Source organism: Arvicola amphibius, chromosome 8, assembly GCF_903992535.2.
Source record: "Arvicola amphibius chromosome 8, mArvAmp1.2, whole genome shotgun sequence".
NCBI classification, from domain to species: Eukaryota; Metazoa; Chordata; class Mammalia; order Rodentia; family Cricetidae; genus Arvicola; species Arvicola amphibius.
The window spans coordinates 21759579-21779946 of NC_052054.1; the positions used below are offsets into that span (position 1 = coordinate 21759579).

Below are 20368 nucleotides of genomic sequence, written 5' to 3' on the forward strand. Positions count from 1 at the left end.
ATTGCAGGGAAGTCACAACAGCAGAAGCTTGAGCCAACTGCTTATATCACATCCATAGTCAAGTGCTAGGAGCAATGAATTAACACATGCATGCCAATGCAATTTGTTTACTTCGTTTCCTTCAGTGGATGGCCCAGTCTATGAAATAGTGCTGGGTATTCACACCTCAACCAACCCAATTACAAAATGTTGTCACAGGCCAAACTAACCCGCACAACTCTTCCCAAGTGACTCTACATTGTGTCAAGCTGATAATCACAACTAACCACCACAGTGGTCATATGAGCTCATATAACCCTAATGAACCCCATCAGGTCACCAAATGAGGGTGAATCAGATAAAGAGGGACAGAGAGAGAGAACAAACATTAAAGCAGATGGAGCACTATCAGCAAAGAGAATGGGAATTAATAAGGAGGGTACAAAGAAAGTAATGGGAGGGACATATGATCCAGATACACTATAGACATGGAGGGTCATGTCATAATGAGCCTCATTATGCATAATTAAAATTTGCTAATAAAGCATTTACATATATAGTTCTATCACATAGATATTGAGTTTCATGTGCCTAAACTCTCTATTTCTATACATAAGGGCTGCTATGTATCCATCAATCATTATGTTTATTAATAAGTTATTTTAAAAACAATGTAATTCAAAGTGATAAGTGCTAAAAAAAAATCATTAAAAATTATAGTTCAAGGGACTGGTTCAGTGCTTAAATACCTCCCTCGAATACACAAGGCCCTTGAATCTACCCTCAGCATTTAAATAAAATTCTACTTCAAATCCCAAACTAAATACATACCAAACTTAAAAATGAACTATTAACATACCAGAGATACTTGCAACTAATAATATACCCCATTTCTCAGCACACAGTATGTCTTCAAGACCCTTTCATTTAAAGTTCTAAATGACAATCATAACTCAAAGGTCACTCATGGTAAGGCCCTAACACATCACCACATCGAGCTGCCATTAATTCTCACCTCAGCATGTCACTGTTTTCTGCTTAGGTTCTGAAACTACTGAGGTATAGAACAGTCTACCACATCTTGCCAAAGTGTACTTTGCACAGGCAGTGTCTCATGACTTTGAAGTCTATGCTCAATGATGAGATCACTTGGCTTTCTATCCCATCTAGTTTTTAATCACAAGCAATATAGGGAGAACTCTCCCTCAGAAACTGTGAGCCTTCGCTAGCCCATATGTTCTCAGGGCTATGTGTTCACTTCCAGTGAAGGTCACTGAGCACTGTGTGATGACCTCAGTGAAGGTCATTGAGCACAGTCCTGTGACCATGGCTTTTCTGAAATTATACTCTACACTTTACTGGAGAGAAAACAGAGCAGCTATATGATTTCATGGCAAATGTTCTTAGAAGTTTTCATGCTGAACAGGGTGAGCTAAGGGAGAGCAGTAGGGGCTGAGCAGAAAAGAAGGCTATGAGGTTGTGCAAGGCCAGCAGAAAAAATTTTGCTTTCACAGTGCCTTCTTATAATAATTTTCAGGCTACTAGGAGATACCAGTGAATCGTCCTCCCACAGGGAATGCTCAGTAGTCCCACCCTGTGCTAATACTTTGTAATCAGCCATTGGAAATAATATGCAAGCAATTTACTGAGTCTATAATTTACCATTACATGGATGACATTTTGTTATCTGACTCAAAAGATACTTTACAAAGAATGTTTGAAGAAGTAAAAAAAAAAAGTTTTACCTAAATGGGTATTACAAATTGCTCTTGAAAAAATACAAAGAGAAGATTCTGTCAATTGCTGAGGTTACAAAACAGGTTTACAGAAAATGAGAACACAAAAGGCTCAATTTAGGAGAGACAGATTGCAGACTCTTAATTGCTTTCAAAGACTATTAGGAGACATTTCTAGTCTATGACTGGCTGTTGGGATAACACTTGATCTAATAGTTCATTTAAACAAAACGTTAGATGGTGACAAAGACTTCCTGCCTACTCAAGTAATATTATCTCCCGTCTCAGGCCTTCGATGGGGTTGAAGATTAAATAGTCATAGTTACTGTCTTCTTATGGTCTAGCCAAGCCATTTTCAATATAAGACTTAGACTCCTTAGAATAGAATGTTTGTTAGAACATTAGGATATGTTCCCTGCTTAATATTGTTTATGCTGGTTGTAATTCTAAATTTATACTTCATATCTGTTCTGAGTTTACATAGTTTTGTAATGGTTTTGGATGGAACTCTTTTATTTAAACAAAAGGGGGAGGTGCTGTGGGAATTCCTTTTGCCCAATAGCCTTTAAGATACCAGCCCACTTGGATATGATCTCTTATATTATAAATGCAGTTATAAAGTGTGTGCTTGTTCTTTTGCTTCCGGCTCTCACTTTCAGCTGCTAGACTCTGTTCCTATTTCCCATTTTTGCAGAGAACTGTGATCTAGGACAGTGATCTGTGAGTCTCCACTAAATAAATAACTCTTTATTATACGTAATTCTGAACTAGTGTAGGATTATTTTGTATTTTCCGCAATCACCTGCCCTCCCTGGTAAGCCTCGTTCTGTCTATATATAAAGGGATATCATTAGATGTCTACACCAGGCCTTCTTCAGCATTCCCACTTCAGTCAGTCATTAAAAATTAATAATAAAAGCCATTGTATTAGCTCCTTTAACATAACTATGGCCAGTACAGCTATCAGGAGCAACTTGAAAGAGGAAAATTTAGCTCACTTCACAATTCAGATGAATTCTACCTATCATGGCAGAATTGAAGGACTTCACAGTGGCAGGATCACATAATAAGGAGGCTCTTGTCATCACAGTCAGCCAGAAGTGGAGTATAAAGCCACAACTAGAGTTTTGTAGATCAGAGGCCCAGACCTATCGACCTACATGCACCAGCTATGTTCAGCCTCCTAAGAGCTACACCGCCTCCCAAAGCCCCACCACCACGTGGAAAGCAATGCTCAAAACATGGGCCTGTGTGAGACACTTCAGATGCAAAGCCTAACAGCTGGTTTCCCACTCACCAATGATGATTTTGTAGAAATCAGCACCAATGAGTCGGGGTTTCTTGTTGTTCAACAAAGGAAATATTTACAACTGGTTTGGCTTTGTTTTCACAATCATTGGTGGTGATGGCAGTGCTAAGAGTTTTGCCTATGTTTTTAATTTCTTTACATATTAGTGAGAGCCAGGCAATAGTGGCACAAGCCTTTAATCCCAGCACTCGGGAGGCAGAGGCAGGCAGATTGTTGAGTTTGAGGTCAGTCTGGTGTACAGAATGAGTCTCAGGACACCAGGGCTACACAGAGAAACTTTGTCTCAAAAAACATAAGTAAGTAAGTACATAAGTAAATAAGTATTAGTAAGGAAGTAGTAGCATAACAATGTGATCCCAGGAACTGCCCTGTGTCTGTAATCAGTATGCCCACCCTTCCTTACAGTCCTGCAAAGCCCCTCTGAGAAGCCAGAAACAGAACCATCTGCTCCTCCTGCAACTCCTGTATGGTTTTCACTCAAACAAAGGCCTCTGGACAGAGCCCACAATTAAAACTAATATTGTCCTGTCTGCTAAGTTAATTTTCCCCCAAGGCATGAATAATTAGCTGGAAATGAAGGACAAAATTAGAAAAAACAATAAAGGGTTTCCCTCCCCACTTCCTAAGATTAGTCACATTCTAATGTGGGCCAGGCCACAAGTGAAAATCGTAATCTCTCTGAAATCCTGCAAGGTCCCCAAGTCAGTCTGTGGTGTGAGGCAGTGGACAGGGTGTCACATCTATTGATGACACTAAATTTCATCCTGCCGTGGCTTAATTCTGCCCTGTAGACTGGTGGGGCAGGTGGATATCTTCTGAAAAGTTCCTTTTCCTTCTTCCATCAGTTGAGGTCATGTTATGAGCTGCCGAACATGCTACTTTGGTTTTCCTTGCCAAAGCAGATGCTAAGGCAAAGAGTCTTTGTCATTTCTCTGGGAAGTCGCACCAGGAAATACAGCAAGTACTAAAATGTGACAGGATTTGTTCCACTTAGGGTTACTATTGCTGTAATGAGATACCATGCCCAAAAGCAAGGTGAGAGGAAAGGGTTTATCTGGCTTACACTTCCACATCATGCTCCATCACTGAAGTAAGTCAGGGCAGGAACTCAAACAGGGCAGGATCCTGGAGGCAGGAGCTGATGCAGAGGCCATGGAGGAATACTGCTTACTGGTTGTCTCTCCATGGCTTTCTTTGCATGAATTGTATAGAACCCAGGATCACCAGCAAAGCTCAGGCACCCACAATGGACTGGGCCCTCCATCATCAATTACTAGTTAAGAAAATGTCCTACAGGTTTGCCTGCAGTCTAATCGTAGGGAAGCGTTTTCTCCGTTGAGATTCCTGTCTCTCAAATGACTCTAGCCTGTGTCAAATTGACACAAAACTAGCCAGCACAGAGAGGGAAAGTTGGACAATGAAAGACCATTCATTATCAGGCAAGTTACCATTGATCTGGAACCCTGGGGCAGATGGAAAAACCACTGTGGAATCATTCCTATCAAAGGCAGAACAAGGGTAATGCAAAGAGATGGAGCAATTACACTTAGGCTGTCAAGGTCTAGGGGCTGATGAGAACTGGAGCTTCAGGACAGCTCTGGGTACAAGGTTATCGTGCCAAAGGACACACACAGCTATAGCCTGCAGCTGGACATTCCAGTGTAGAGAAATACCACATAGGGGTGAGAACCAACAGCCTTGGCCACAGTTTCCAAGGGAGTACTTAAACAAGAGGCCGCCATGTTTATACAAGGGCACATTTCTCACAACAGAAAACTGAAATTTTCTCCCACACAATTATAATGGTATACCTAAACCCAGTGGAGTCTCATGTTAAGAATACAGCCAATGTCTATTGTCATGTGAAGCAAGGGAGTACTATGGGGGAAAAATACAGAATCTGCGTGGACTGCCGTCAATGGTCCACATGGAATGAAAGCCATTGAGACACTGACCAGGATGTTTAATCTTGACTTGGTTCCCTGAGAGAGAAAGTGACAATGGCAATGAGACTAAAAGGAGATGGGGTGGCAAGATGGGCAAAGGCCATTAGCAGAATTGGAGATTCTACCGACAAATAGCTACAGAAAATAAAATTTAAAATGTGTGGGGCCAGGGAGATGGTTCCATGGGTAAAAGTGATCTGCTATCAAGCCTGGTGCTATGGTGCTATGGTAAATGCCCTGAGCCCACTTGTGGGGTAGAGAGAACTGGCTCTGGCAAGTTGTCTTTTGATATGGCATGTGTGTATAAACACATGCACGTGCAGACGTATACATACAATAACTAAATAAATGTGATTATTTTAAGGGGAGAAGCTAGAACAATAGCTTAGTAGTTAAGAGCACTTGCTACTCTTTCAGAAGACCCGAATTTGGTCTCCTGCACCCACAAGGGGCATTGCACCACCTTATGTAACTCCAGCTACAGGGGATTCAACACCCTCTTCTGGCTTCTGGCCTCTGAGGGTACTCACACACCTATCCCCATACACAATAGGTGTGTGTGTGTGTGTGTGTGTGTGTGTGTGTGTGTGTGTGTGTGTGTGTGTGAATTCAAAGATAAAATCTTTATTTAAAAAATGGGTTGCTGGCAAAATGGCTCAGGGGTTAAGAGCACCAACTGCTCTTCAAAGGACCTGGGTTCAATTCCCAGCACCCACATGGCAGCTCCCCACTCTCTGTAACTCCAGTCCCAGGAGATCCTAGACTCTGCAGGTATGGCAGGCATACAGTACACAGATGCATGTGCAAGCACCCTTTAAAAAATACAAATAAACAGCATAGACTACAAGCAACTAGATAGTGGCTGAAAGCAATGTTCTCAAACAAACTAAACCTTGCCTGAGTCCCCTGAACATCACTTAATCCATGTCAGTAATCCTAAAAGTAAACTTCTGATCCCAGAAGTTAGGTTCCTAAGAAGTTATGAGAAATAAGTAACTAGAATCATGGGAGGAACCAGTGATAATAACAAAAATGAGCACTACAAAATGTTTCTCTAGGTCTCTTTAGGCAGTGCTAGGAGAACTTAGTTGGGTGGGAGCCACACAATCACATAGAACCGTGTGGTGATGGAGGCCTGTGATCCCAACCCTTGGGAGTTAGAGGCAGGAGAATCCAAAATTCAGGTCATCTTCAACTACCAACCAGCCTGAGGCCAGCCTGGGTTTAAGGAAAAGAAAACAACAACAACAACTTTATAATCAACCAATATTAGCAAAATAAGAATTAACTAAGAAACGCAATGCAGTCAATTTAAAGAAAGTCCGCCCACATTTCCACAGAAGCACTGAGATCAAGGGGGCTAGCATGCAACTTTCAGCCTCTTGTCTCATGGACTGTTCTGCGTCAGTGGATTAAGGACTATGAAAATCTCATTCTGTTAATAGGAAAATGGCTACCTTAGAACGCATGACAGAAAGACTGTTGAAACAATTGAAGGATCTGTTCTAGAACTCTGAGGCGGACAGGAAGGCTAGATATAAAATAGAAAGCCCTGTTTGTAGATATCAAATTGTTGGGCTCCACTGTCTCCAGCATAGTTGCACCTACTGAGAGTATATATTACAAAATGAATTCACAGAAGTGATCTTACCAGATAGCCGAAGAGCAGATTAACTTAACAAATAACAGGGATCAAGATGCTAATAACATATCATCATGGGGAAATGAGGGGGATTTGGCAGGAACCAAAGTACAGGCTCCAAGCCTGCTGCTGGAATCACTCAAAGCAGGAAGTGGGTGGGTGAAAGGGGTTGGGAGCAACTGGCCTCCAAATTCCACACCTAGTGTCCTCTAGATGCTCTTCTCTTCCCACAGGTGGCAGAGGGACAGCAGAGAAGCAGCGAGCCTAGGAATCTATACACCCCTTCTACCACAGTCTGCATCGCTAATGAAGTTTGCACTCCTCAAAACACACCCCCACCCTTTCTTTTTGAAGATAGGGTCTCGTGCAGAACAGGCCAGCCTCCAATTGAAATGTTCTATGTAGCCAAGGACAACAATGGGTTCCTGATCCTCCATTACAGAAGGGAGCTACCACTCCTGACTTAGGGACACTGAAGCCAGGGTCTCATCTCATGCTGGACAAGCCCTCTGCCAACTCAGCTATAGTCCCCAAACCAAAAATGTACTCTCAGCATAAGAAAATGGAAACATATGTTTATCTTTTTAAACAAGTTCTCAAGTTTCTTTTAAGCTTTTCAGTTATCATTCGTTTGTGCATGCATTTGTGCATGTATGCATGTGTGTGTGTGTGTGTGTGTGTGTGTGTGTGTGTATGTGTGTGTTGTGTACATGAATGCACAATTCAGAGCACACAAGTGGAGGTCAGAGGACAACATGCAGGAGTCAATTCTCTCCTCCCACCATCAATTCCAGAGACCAAACTCGGATCATCAGGCTGGCATAGCAAATACCTTTATCTACTAAGTCATTTCACTGGCCTGGAACCTCATTTTTAACACATAGTGACATAACTCTCTATGTCCCACTAAGCTGTATGTTTTAAATTGACCATAAATAAATAAGAGAAATGAAAGAAGACATCAACAATAACACATATCTATACAGTACTCACTGCCAGCAAGCCTGGCTGCTACAACTGCCTTACATCAGGGCTCCCAAATGAGACATACGACAATGTCTAGAGACATTTATAGTGCACACAAAAGTTAGTAGGGCATTTATTCATTTATGAGTTGGCATCTTTTCTAATCATTGGCTCTTCAATCTGATTGGTCAAGGACTGTACCATACCTGTTAAATATTTTAAATAATAACCTCTGCCTGAGAAGGCTATAAATAACTAAAACATATATATACAAATATATGTCTCATGAGACCTAAGGTATTGATAAGTAATTCTTTTCATTACTACAGAGTAATTCAGAGAGATTAGACCATGTTAGCCTCTAAGATAGCCTTCTCCTCACCAGGTCTCTGACAGCGATGACTTTAGATACAGACATCCATGTCATATGTATTTACTTATTTGTTTTGTGAATGTGTTGCAACTATAACATGTAAGAAATCAAAAGTTCTGTGTCTGAGCACACTCGAGAATTCAAATCATTGGGATCAGGAGTTCAAGGTCAGTCTGGGTACCAAAGAAATGCAAGCTTGGCAGCGCTTCTCGGTCATCCAAACCTGGTTCCCATGTGCCAGTCAAGCAGCTGGAGGCAGCAGCACAGATACACTCAACTCCAGCCACAGTGAGGCTAGCAAATGATGGGGGGCAGGGGGCGTGGGGCGGGTGTGCTTTTACTCTCTTTTGGCGGAACCAAAGGAGAAAACAGGATTTTTCAGGCTGAATGGGTGTTCTGACTCAGAAGAGTCAACCTGTTCCCTTTAACTCGCAGCCGTTTCTGCAGAAGAACCTTTTCACATGCTAATTAGTTTTCCAATTTTAACCTACTTGAACAGCAAAACAGTGCCCTCTTGACCAGGTTGCTTAGAGCTGCAACATTTTTTTCCATCTCCTCTGCAATCCGCCTGTTGGTTGGCGCATCTCAGTAGGGTCTGGATGTTGGTGTTAGGAGCGACATCCACCACCTTTCTACAGGACTGATGAGGATCTCGAAACCAACACTCGAGTGTGAAGTGTGGTCCTACCAGCACCTCGATGATGCTCCTGCACTGCTAATTCAGGACAAACGCCTATCCCTCGCACTCTGTGCTCTGTCTGCAAAGTGTGTGCTGTGACCCTGGGCTCCCAGGGAGTAAAATCAATAAACTTAAACCAGATTGGGGGCCACAGACTCAGCTCAGTTGGAAGAATCTTTCCCTACCCGGCAAGCACCCCCAGCACCACCTGAAGCAGATACTGCATCATGCGCTTGTTTGCAATCCCAGCATCCTATATGCATGAGATTCTGTCTCAAAACAGCAACAAAACCACAAACAAAAACATTTAAGGTACTTCAAGACTTCCACTAACAGGCTTAAGACCAAGGAAACAGCTGGCACTCAATGCAAGTTCACCAGATCATTATTTACTTGTTTGTTTGCTTGTTTACTTATTTATTTCCAATTCTAGGTCCAGCACAACTCAAGACAGAGAAGCGGATGAAAAAAAAGGTAGAAAACTTAGAAACCATTGCTTACATCCTTCCCAATGCACACCCAACAGGCTAGGAATTACTCATCCTGAGACACGAGGCCAACACTACTTTTTGGCACAGCAGGCGGACACACCTGACTATACTTCTCCTTCTGTACACTAGTGACTCAGATAACAAATACACACTTTTCTTCTCTTTCCCACTTGCATACTTTCAATAGGGTCTCATTATGTAACCCTGGCTTGCCTAGGCATCACTATGTAGACCAGGCTGGCCTGCAGCCGTCCTCCTGCCTCTCCCTACCAAGGGCTGACATTAAAAGTATACACGACTGTGCATGGCTAACGCGTATTTACCACTATCTTAACTAATCCAAATGCCTCAGAGGACTAGCAGCTGCAACCCCACAGGGGTGATTCTCAGAAAGGGAATCTGATGGAACAGTAAGCCTCCTTGGCCAAAGAATCCAGGTGCTACAAACACCAGAAAAGGGGTTAGTGCTGTGGACCAAGCCGAAGCTGAAGGCATGCAGTGCTGAAGTCAACAAGAAAATAGGTCAGGTCAGAAGCCAGGAGACCAGCCGTGGCATTGAGTTCTCAACAAGGAGTTGGCTGTACCCAGAGAAAAGGATCAGTGTTGGTGCGATAAGAGGGCCTGCTTCTTGGAGGGTCAGGCAGATGGCCATCTGGCAGGATTTCCACTGGTGATGTGCAAGCGAGCTGCACGAATCTGTGCTTGGTGTCTGTCTGCCGAGCACCTTGGAGCCAGCCTCCTACAGTATCCGGAGCAGCAACGTTCAACAGCATCCATCAGGCTTAGAGACTACGGTGACAGGTCTCCTCCAGTTGGAGAAACAACCCTCCCTGCAGACTAAATAAAACTTTTTATACAAGGGCACCAGAAAGCAAATAGGTCGTGCAGTAGAGAATGACATAGGCAGCTAGGTGCCCAGCCTCTCTGTTTGCCTGCAAACCTGCAGACGGAAAGAAGGGGGGGGGGGGGGAATCCTTTCTGCGCCTATGAAAGTGAACTTTGAAACCAGCAAACAACACGTGGGGCACCATGCCACGATCATATCCTCCAAACAACTGCAGACCACTTGTCCTGGCCGGGTGTGCATTTCCTGCCATGCAGAGCATCTCCACTTAAGTGAGCCTAAAATTAAGAATTCAATGCTTTGACGTGAAAAACCACTCACAGATCTGGATGGAAGGACAGGACAAATCAGTGACGAATGGATGATGACCCAAAGTCTCATCTGCCTTTAATAGCCAGGCATAGCTTTTTCTAGATTAGCTTCAAAGACTCCGTTAACATAAATAGCCACCATTTCTTATAATACTTCCCCTCAATTCAGCTAAGACCAGGCGATGTGTATACATGCACATACCTTTATAGGACAAAATGAGCCTTCAAAGCTTCATCTTGAAGATTTTGTTAATTTATTGTATTTTAAGTGTATGTATGTGTGTGCCTGAGTGTGTGTATATGTATCAGTGTGAAGGTGCTTTTGAAGGTCAGAAGAGGCCATTGGGTCTCTGGGAATCAAGAGTTGTGGATGGCCACCATATGGGTACTGAGAGCCACCTAGGTCCTCTTTAAGAGCATCAAGTGACCTTAGCCACTGAGCCCTCCCTTCAGCCACTGGTTTCACTGAGCTCAGTATCAACAGAACTGGCTTAATTTCAACTCACACTCCACAGCCTCCTACTCCCAACTCTAACAGGCTCCATAATACATGGAAAGGGGACCTTAAATAATTCTGGGTTTACCATACATATGAAATTAATTATCAGCATATGAAAAGTGTAATAAAATACTGAGGGTACCTAAGTAATGAGCAGTCTCAGCATGGTTTAGGACGACAGCTGTCTCCACAGCAGTCAAACACAAAGGAAGAAACGAGGGGTCTGAGTCCAAAGACTCAAACCTCTATCTCAGAGATCAGCAAAAATAATGCCTATCTTTTACGTTAGAGGTTAACCATCTTAAAACTCAAATAAAATTAGGGCAAATTACTCAAAGAGTTACCATTTTCTGTAGAAATTTCTTTTGGAACCAGTAAGAGTTTCAAAATCAGGGACGCCAGCCACAGAAGAAAATGGGCACCAACGTAGGAAAAGATGATTGAAAGGTTTGTCCAGAGAACCAATAAATATGCCCAGAAATTCTCATGAGAAAGCAAATTCAAATACTCACCTACCCTCTGTGGGTGGCAGTTCAATAATAAAAGCACACTTTCTCCCAGAGTAGCTGAGTGAGCTAAGAAATATGGACCCCGTTTTTATATTCTTCATTTATTTGTTTGTAGTTTAGTTTTGCTTAGCTTTGGGGTTTGTTGTTGTTGTTGTTGTTATTAGTTTGTTTATCTGATTGTTTGTTTTTGATTTCTCAAGATGGGGTTCCTCTGGACAGCAGGCTGTCCAGGAACTCACTCTGCTGACCAGGCTGGCCTCAAACTCAGAGGTTCTCCCGCCTCTGCCCCCCAATTGCAGGGATTAAAGGTGTCTGCCACACCACCCAGTTGCTTAGTTCTGCTGTAACAGCATGCCACTAACACACAAAGCTTTTAATTCTGGTACATACGAAAAGGAAATTTTTGCCTGTGAGAACTTAGAGCTTTACATTGTGAGATTTCTTGCAAAAGGTTAAGTAGAACACCAAAGTTATTACAGTCATGGGGAGGGGATAAAGGAAGAAAGATAATTTTCCATTTTGTATAATTTTGATTCTGCTTCAAGGACCCTGACTCTGTAAGACTGCTTTGAAGATGTTTTAAAAGTTATTGTGTTATTAAAAGTTAGATTTGAGGCAAAAAGTTTGTTCAAATGAAATGCTCCTCCAACTTGAGAGTAATTCCACCAGCGTGGCCAGTCTCATCCCCGCTGGGCTCACGGTCCACGTTTCAATTACTCTGGTTTACACAGAGAGCCTGACCTGTGTTCCTCAGTCCTAGACTAGGATGTCACCTCACCCAGCGGTAGAACTAGGCTATGACTCATCTTCCTCCACCAAACAATGCGAGCCCTGGGACAGTGGGAAAAAACTACTTAGAGTTGCCAGCTCACTGAGCTGTAGAAATGAAGGTCAAAGTGTTGAGACGGGAATGAGAAGGCTACCGGACCCAGATCCTGTCACATTTCCACACGGTCAATCACAGCGCTTTCCAACAAGTCCTGAACTTGCTGATGGTGGAAACAGGAAGCACCTGGTGCCCTCCAGGCAAGGGTCAGAGAAGTGACATGAAACCAGAAAACAGATGCAGGATCAGCGGCACAAGCAGCACTCAGGTGATGCCAAGGAAGAAAACACGACAAGATGATGGGGCCCAAAAACCTGAGCTTGAACATTTTGTAAGTACCGTAAGCGAGATGTTTGATTCCTTATTCCTAGACACGAAACAGCAAGCCAAATCCATTATCAACCGATTTAAGTGTTAATCAGTCACATGACTTACTCTTTTTATTTACCTGGCGCTATTATAAAACATGCAAATCCTAAACACCATCCCCTGGGGAATTCTGTCAGAAAGACCTAGTCACCAAGGTTTGGTGATTCACACAACTCATGGCAGGGGTATGTGGGGGTCCAGGTCAGTTATCTCCTCCCTTTGCTGATACAGGGTCTTACTAAGTAGCTTAGGTTGGCCTGGAACTCAAAGACCCACTTGTTTCTGACTCTGCCTCCTGAACGCTGGGCTCAAAGAGGCCTGTGCCACTGTGCTGTTCTCGAACTTCCTGATGCTGAGACCCCTTATACAGTTCCTCATGTTGCGGTGACCCCAGCCACAACATTATTCTGTTGCTGCCTCGTAATTGTACGTTTTCTGTTATGAATCGTAATGTAAATATCTGATAAGCTGAAGAGCTGGAATGTGACTCCTGAGAAAGGGTCATAGAACACTTCCCCTCCTCCTATCCCCCCCTCACAAAGGGGGTCACAATCCACAGGTTGACACGCGCTGCTCCAGTGTCTCCTTGAACACATCTCTCCTGCCTTTCTTCTCCCCATTAACGGGCATTCTTGCGTCTTTGTAACTGATAGGCTGCTGCCTGGTTTGCAGAACCACCGACCCCTTTCTCTAGAGCTGTGAAGGTTACAGAGACTCCCCATCATGGCAGTCACTCTGCTCTCGCATCTGTGCTCCTCAAGATGAGTGAGTACCTCCTAAATCAGGGAGCCCAAATACACGCGGAGACGACCATGGATGTGCTAAGTTGATAGCCCAGATACATGTGATGATGACCAAGTTCCACCCTCCTAGCCAAAACCAAAGCTTGCCCCATATAGGCAATTTGTAGACTCTTAGCACCTCCCAGAGTACAGCCTGTACCGGATGATTAAGAGTTAAATAAATACAGGAAAGACTGAAAAGAATTAAAGAAGACTTCAACAGCTAAGATGGACCTGAAACTTTCAGGCTGACAACCCAAACACCAGAATGATCCATTGCTCAGAAGAACTGCCTGGCAATGTTTCCAAATCTCCCTCCGCTCTCTCCTCCTCCCCCCCCCCCACACACACACCCCACACACCCAACTCCTGATGAAATCCTTATTTCTTAAGCTCCCAATTCACCTTGCTTCACTAGAACATTCCAGTGAGTCACCCATTCCCTGTGACCTTGTCGTTGGGTTTCTCCCTCAACAGGCAGTCTCCCACACCACACCCTGAACATCAACATGCAGGGGAAAGTAAGCCGCGGCCTACCCAAGGAACTAACTGATAGGCTCTCTCCACAGCACTATGGATTTCTGCTTCCTGCCACACACGGTGGGGAACTGGGGTACTGGGAAATAATGTCTTCTTCTTGTCCATTTAGGGTAGAGCTGCCAGTTCAGTTGGGGCAAAAGACATCGTGCGCCTGTGCCTATCCGCACGGCTCCACCAGAGAGCTACGGGAAAGCTACAAAGTCAAGGTCTCATTCCGACGACATCAAAGCCCCTAGAAAAAGTCTCAGGATACCAGTGACCCCAAGGGACAGCTGGAATTCTGAATCTTCTAATCCATGTACCTAAATAGGAAATGTCAGTGTAGACAAGAAGTCTCATCAGCCAATAAGAGAACAGGAAGGGCAGAAAGATAAGCAGGCTCTCCCAAAGTTGTTTCCTCAGCAGGGGAAACCTCTGTCATGTCATCTGGTCATTCACAGACACCTATGTGTCCCTGGTGGTCTTCAAACAGTCTTTGCAACTCTGGTCTTCTTCCCTTGGAATCTAACATCCCACCAAAACGCTGGTTTTAGCATTAATATCACCATCTTTACTTCTGTCAAGATCACTAAAGAAATCTGCACTACAAAACAAGATTAAATCCAGCTCAATTTAAAAGAAGAGATGTTGAACCCCTGTAGCATTTGGGAGCAGGTATATAATTGGTTTCCAATTTCTATGATAATAACATCCGTGAAATATTTTTACTAACATAAAAATGCTATTTTCATAAAGCCTTTAGAGACACCAGAGCCAAGGGAAAAAAATGCTACATAAATAGACCAGAGTTCAACCAAGAGAACATTAAAAATATTAAAAATTTCCAAAGTTATCTAGTAACTTCGTTTGTTTACTATTTGTCCATAATTTTCTTCTTGCCAGTTTCTGATTTCAACCACTGTGGCCACGCCGGACCCTCTGCAGCAAGACAATGATTAGCAGGCTGAAAGCTCAGGCAGGAGAAAAAGAGGAGCCAACGAGAGTCCAGAGAGATTCGGGAAAGGTCACAGTGTCACCGTGATTACGTCTGTTCAGGGAGTGTTAGTCACAGCCCTGGAAGGCATCATGATCCTATGTTGGGACCTTATAGTTATAGTTATAGAGCCGTGTAGAGAATCACGGCACGCTGACACCCACGGCACTTGGCCAAGAAAGCTAATCACTACGAAAAATACGAGCTGGTCCTCTCATTTTAGTAGGATGCTCGCAGTATGCACCTATTATCTTGTTCATATGCTACTAGAAAGGGAAATATTGAGAGGGGAGAAGAATTGCAAAGAAAAAAATCCACTTTGTAACAAAAACAAAACAAAAACCACCACTAAGGACCCTGAGAATTTTTTTTTCTTTTTGATAGTGATAACATTGACTCAGAAAATATACAGCCAACAAAACACTTTTTTTTGGAATTTTTTTCCCTCAGAGAGACCATGTAACCAGTATATTCATGAGTCTACTTAAGAAGACATGGATGTCACTGGTGAAGAGACAAAGTCACTCTGGAAATAGACTCCAGTTAGGAAAAAGCTCAGGCCAGCACCCCTGCCAAAGCTCTGCATTTCTCCAGAGACAGGCCTGCAGCAAACAGAAGTCCCTCCTTTCCTCAGCCCGCACCGGTTTACTTCTGCCCCTCCTCAGCTCTGAACTCCACCTGTGATTTAGAACCAGGCCTTTTCTGCCAACACAGTAGACTGAATAGTACAGAGACTCAGGGCTGTCAATGTTCCACAGCACACTGTCAGACGTGGCGGTGCAAACCAAAAATCCCCCTCATGGGAGGTGAAGCTGGAAGGCCCAAAGTTCAAAGCCAGCCTGACCGACACCAGTGAGACTCTTCCACAGAGGAAACATTTTCTCTTTAAGAGTAAGCAGTCAACTGGGCAGTGGTGGCACACGACTTTAATCCCAGCACTTGGGAGGCAGGGGCAGGTGGATCTACTCTGAACTGGAGGCCAGCCTGGTCTTCAGGTGAGTTCCAGGCCAGTCAACGCTGCCTAGGGAAACCCAGTCTTGAAAAAAGGACCAGTGGTTAAGAGCACTGGTTCGATTCCCAGCACTCACATGGCAGCTCCCATCTGTCTGTAACATTCAAGCAAAACACCAATGCGCACTAAATAAAAATGAAACAAGAGTAAGCAGCCAAAACCAAATGAGCCGCCTTGAATAAGGTGAGACACCTTTGACACAATGATGTTCAGCAGCTTCAGTCCAAAAAAATCAAACACTTGATGCAGCGCCCACCGTGTGGCCTCCGTCAGGCTCCAAGGAGAGCTGGCATCTGGAGGCACGGGCCACCTCTGCCTGTCACCAGTTAAGCCCTGCTTTCAGCAGCTTCCTGCCTCACAAATCAGACTTAGCGAGAGAAAGGGAGCCTCTCACACCCTCTCAGAACCTCCCTTACCAGCTGTCACGCAACTGACAAACTTACCTGGGGATCTCTTGCAGGCCTGAAGAGACACCTGCCCGGGCAAATCCAATCTGCACTTTTTCCAGCGAAAAGTGGTGGCTGCCAGGCTGCTCATCACCCTCACCCACAGCGGCTGAGAGGAGGAGGGAAATGGTAGAGGAAGCCAACACAAAAGCCGCCTGCGAACTGCACACTGGGATGTCCTGTCGATTTTTTTAAGCCCTTTTTATTTTTCCCACAAGAGGATCTGACTAAATCTAACCCCACCTCGCCTCAGTACCAGACAGGAAGTTACACTTTGCAGCAGTGAGGACTCCTAAGGTACGCTTGGGTTCGGTTTGGTTTTGTTTTGGTTGTTTAATAGTGATAGCTACGGGCCTTTGAATGTTTCAGCTCGACTACAGAGATAGTAAGTTTTCTTCTTGTTTGATGGTGTCTGATAGCAAGGGCTACCACACACAGAGAGAGAGACACACACACAGAGACACACACAGGATGCATACACACGTGTGTTTACCCTGGGTAGACAACAGAGCTGAGAAGTTCAGTTACATATTAACTATACTTTAAGGAATCAATTGGAGTTACTGTTTCAGTTTTGCGTTCATGTATGTCTTCAGGAAATAAGACATCAATTTCTTCTTAATTCCTTAGAAACTGCTCTAATGAGACAGTAGTGGAGCATGCCTTTAATCCCAGCAATGGGGAGGCAGAAGCAGACCAGTGAGTCAGCCTGGTCTACAGAGTGAGTTTCATAACAGCCAAAGCTACCCCAGAGAAACCCTTTCTCATAGAAACAAACGAGAGAGAGAGAGAGAGAGAGAGAGAGAGAGAGAGAGAGAGAGAGAGAGAGAGAGAGAGAGAGAACTGCTATGGTGGTTGTGGGGGTAATAACCACAAAGAATTATCAGAGGTAACTGTTTTTTGACTCATTTTCCAGACTTCTATTTTGGATGTTTGCCTATTCTCTTGATGTCATTTCAATATGCATCATTGACTCCCATGCAAGGGAGAAATAAAAGTGTTTGTACTGTCTTATCTACATTCTTAGTATTGATCTATTATTTTTCTTCTCTCCTTTGAAAAAGAAACTGTACTTAGTCCGAAAATTTTCACAGAGTATGCAACCCTATCAGGATCCACAGGAGATTCAACTAAAAATAACCTGTCTAGATCAGAAGACCATAGACTTGTGAGTCTGGGAATAAAAAATCTCCTAAGCCTCATTCTCCAGATGGATAAAATGGGATCTAACAGTAAAAATCAGAATGGTGCAAATTATGCCAATTAGTCAAAAGCCAACACAAGTGAGCACTTCACTGAAATGAAATCATAAACGGAGTATCAAGTCAACAGAAGTCAGTATGCTTCTGGAATTTGTGTGCCCGTCCCCACCATCAATGGCGCAGCCTCTCTTCACCTCAATATATAGCAGTCATTCTCACATCCTTCCTCACCCAGCCCAGGGCTGAGATTACCACCTACTTCTGGTCTCCACAGCTTTGCTGGTTCTAGACACTTCCTATAAATGAAATCAAAGGGATTGGATCCTCTGTGTCTGGCTTCTTTTAGCTAGCATTTTCCCAAGATTCCGAACTGCAGCATAGATCAGTATTTTATCCTTCGAGGCAGCATGACATCCTGCCACACGGATGAAACACATCACATTCCTCAGGTAACAGGACACTGGATTGGTTCCACTCCTGCACAATTACTCGGCTCTAAACATCCACACATAAACTATTTATATGGACATAGTCTCATTTCTCTTGGGGACACATAAATCCCCAGGAGTAGAATCACAAAGGAACTTTATAATAAACATACTGAACAACTGCTGAGTAGCTTTCCAAAGTGGCTGCGCTGTTTTACATTCTCACCAGTGGTTCCATGATGGCTGTGAATGCGCGCTACTCATCAGTTAACCAAAATGTCTCTGTTCCATAGACAGAGCTAAGTGGTCAAAGCAATTGACAAGAACTGAAGCATGCCCCTCGCGTAACTGGAACGGAAAGAGGACCCTCAGGCATCCATCTTCAACTAGAGCCATTTTCCACACGCCACTAGTAAACCCCCACATTTACTGGCATAGTTGTGTGGGTTCCCACTTATTACAGTTTGTCTTTTTAAGAAAAGCTAGACACAAAAAGTGCAGGCTTTGGTAGGTAAATATGTATAGTTAGTCTTAGTAAAAGAAAGAACACTTCAAAAAGATCTTTTATCACATTTATTTATGTGGGAAGGGCATGTGCCAAGTCATCTCCAGCGGAGGTCACAGGAAAACATTGACAGGAAGGCTTGAACTCAGGTGGCCAGGCCTGGAAGCAAGCATCGTTACCTGCTGAGCCGTCCCACAAATGTTAAAGGTAGCCATGTTCGGATCTAGACAGTAACAATACTTTCCCTCCAGAAAGTATTGACCTGGGAAAATACAATAATTAATCAAAAGGGAGTCTGAATCAAAGGCCTGATCATTCAACCTTATTCTGTCTGAACAAATTTTGCAGCATATCAATTACCTTTTTCTATAACATTCTACTTTAGAATTTAATTTTGTAATCTTCCCTCATAAAAACTAAACAGAACCTAATCTATATAAAGCATAACAAAGAAAATACCACAAGGTCACAACTTGATAAAAGAAAACAAAACTAAAACTTGGAGCTGGAGAGACGGCTCAGCGGTTAAGAGACTTGCTGCTCTTGCAGAGGAACCAGGTTCAGTTAGGCACCTACATGGCAGCTCACAGCCTCCAAAACTCCAGTTCCCATGGAGCCAACACCCTTTTCTGGCCTCCACAGACAATGCATGCACATGGTGTACATACTTGCATACAGGCAAAAGAAACATAATAGAAAATAAAAATAATTCTTTTTTTCCAAAGGAAAAAAATTGTTCTAAGAAAAAGAAAAAGAAGAAGAAAGTCATTTTTTCTTTTTGTTTTCTAATGCAAGGTCCCAAGCCTTACAACCTGTGTTAATGATATGAATCACACACCTTTTAAAATTTTCCATGTCCCAAGGCTGCACTCTGTAATCCATTGTTTCAGTGATTTCTTGGCACACGGCTGACTTTGAAAGTGACCACTGAACTTTCGTATGTCCAAGAGAACTTTCCACTGTGGGAAATTTCTAAAACAATCTCACTGGGCTAAGCGGAAATGTCATCCAAGTTCAAAAGCATAGAAGGCACTCTTCTATAGACACCAGCTTCTCTGCAGGAGCACACACTAGGCAAAGCGTTGGGGCTACCCCAAACTCTTGAAACTCTGAAAATAAGAAGTTACCATCACTTTACCAAAAGTATCTGAAGGAACTCCTAAAAATCCTCTCTCCTCTCTCACAGGAGGCCCTTTCTAAAAAGTTCTCAGGGCTGTGGGAACCTGCTCTGCACGGGTGTTTTTCTGTTAGATTACACAGTGTCCTTGTCCCTAGCTCGGGTGAAATCAAATAGGCCATTTCTATCAAAAGTGTCCGTCCAGCGTATGCACTTTCTTATGCAATCTGATGCTGAGAGAGCTGTAATCAAATGTGGTACATACCACTAACCCTATCACGGTCTCATAGCAACTGGCTGCCAATCTAGTCTGCTCTCATCGGGAAGAAAGGACATGAATGGATTAGAAAAAGAATATAGAACAAACCAGCTCAAGCACAAAGGGCACAGCAGGGAGAGAGAGAAGCAAAGGTATTCAGACGTTGATCCTCTGTGGAAGAAAGATACCCAGCATCATACACACACAAACACATACAAACATATACGCATACATAAACACACATAAGTATGCACAAATACACAAACATAAACACAGACATATACACAAACAGGTACATATATACAAACACACACATATATAAGCATATATATAAATATGCACAAATATGAACATACACATACACACACACACACACACACACGCACGCACGCACGCACGCACGCGCGCGCCTTCAAGCCAGGTAAGTTGAATCAGCCATGGAAGGCACACAGTTTCTTTATCCGACTATGGACAAACACTCTTGGCTTTGAACATCGTATTATAACTGTCAGTCCAAACTAATGAACCCACACGCCTGACTGGTAAACCAGCAGATAACAGGTAGTGCCAAACCACACCCCATCACCAGGGAGTCCAAGTGGGAGGAGCTTAGCTTGTCTCCTGC

At 43.5% G+C, this 20368-nt stretch overlaps 1 protein-coding gene across 7 annotated transcripts in view; it reads right to left on the reverse strand.

Moving 5' to 3' along the window:
* The window catches only part of Utrn (utrophin), a 498374-nt gene that overhangs the window by 417165 nt on the left and 60841 nt on the right, over nt 1–20368 (reverse strand). For 2 of the 7 annotated variants that reach the window (XM_038338353.1, XM_038338347.1), the window contains exon 1: nt 16230–16354. The exons of the other annotated variants lie outside the window; for them this stretch is intronic. In XM_038338353.1, the coding sequence (XP_038194281.1) occupies nt 16230–16323 (94 nt within the window). In that variant the 5' untranslated portion in view covers nt 16324–16354. Of the gene's footprint in view, nt 1–16229; nt 16355–20368 lie in introns of those variants that run through there. 7 annotated transcript variants of the gene reach the window in all.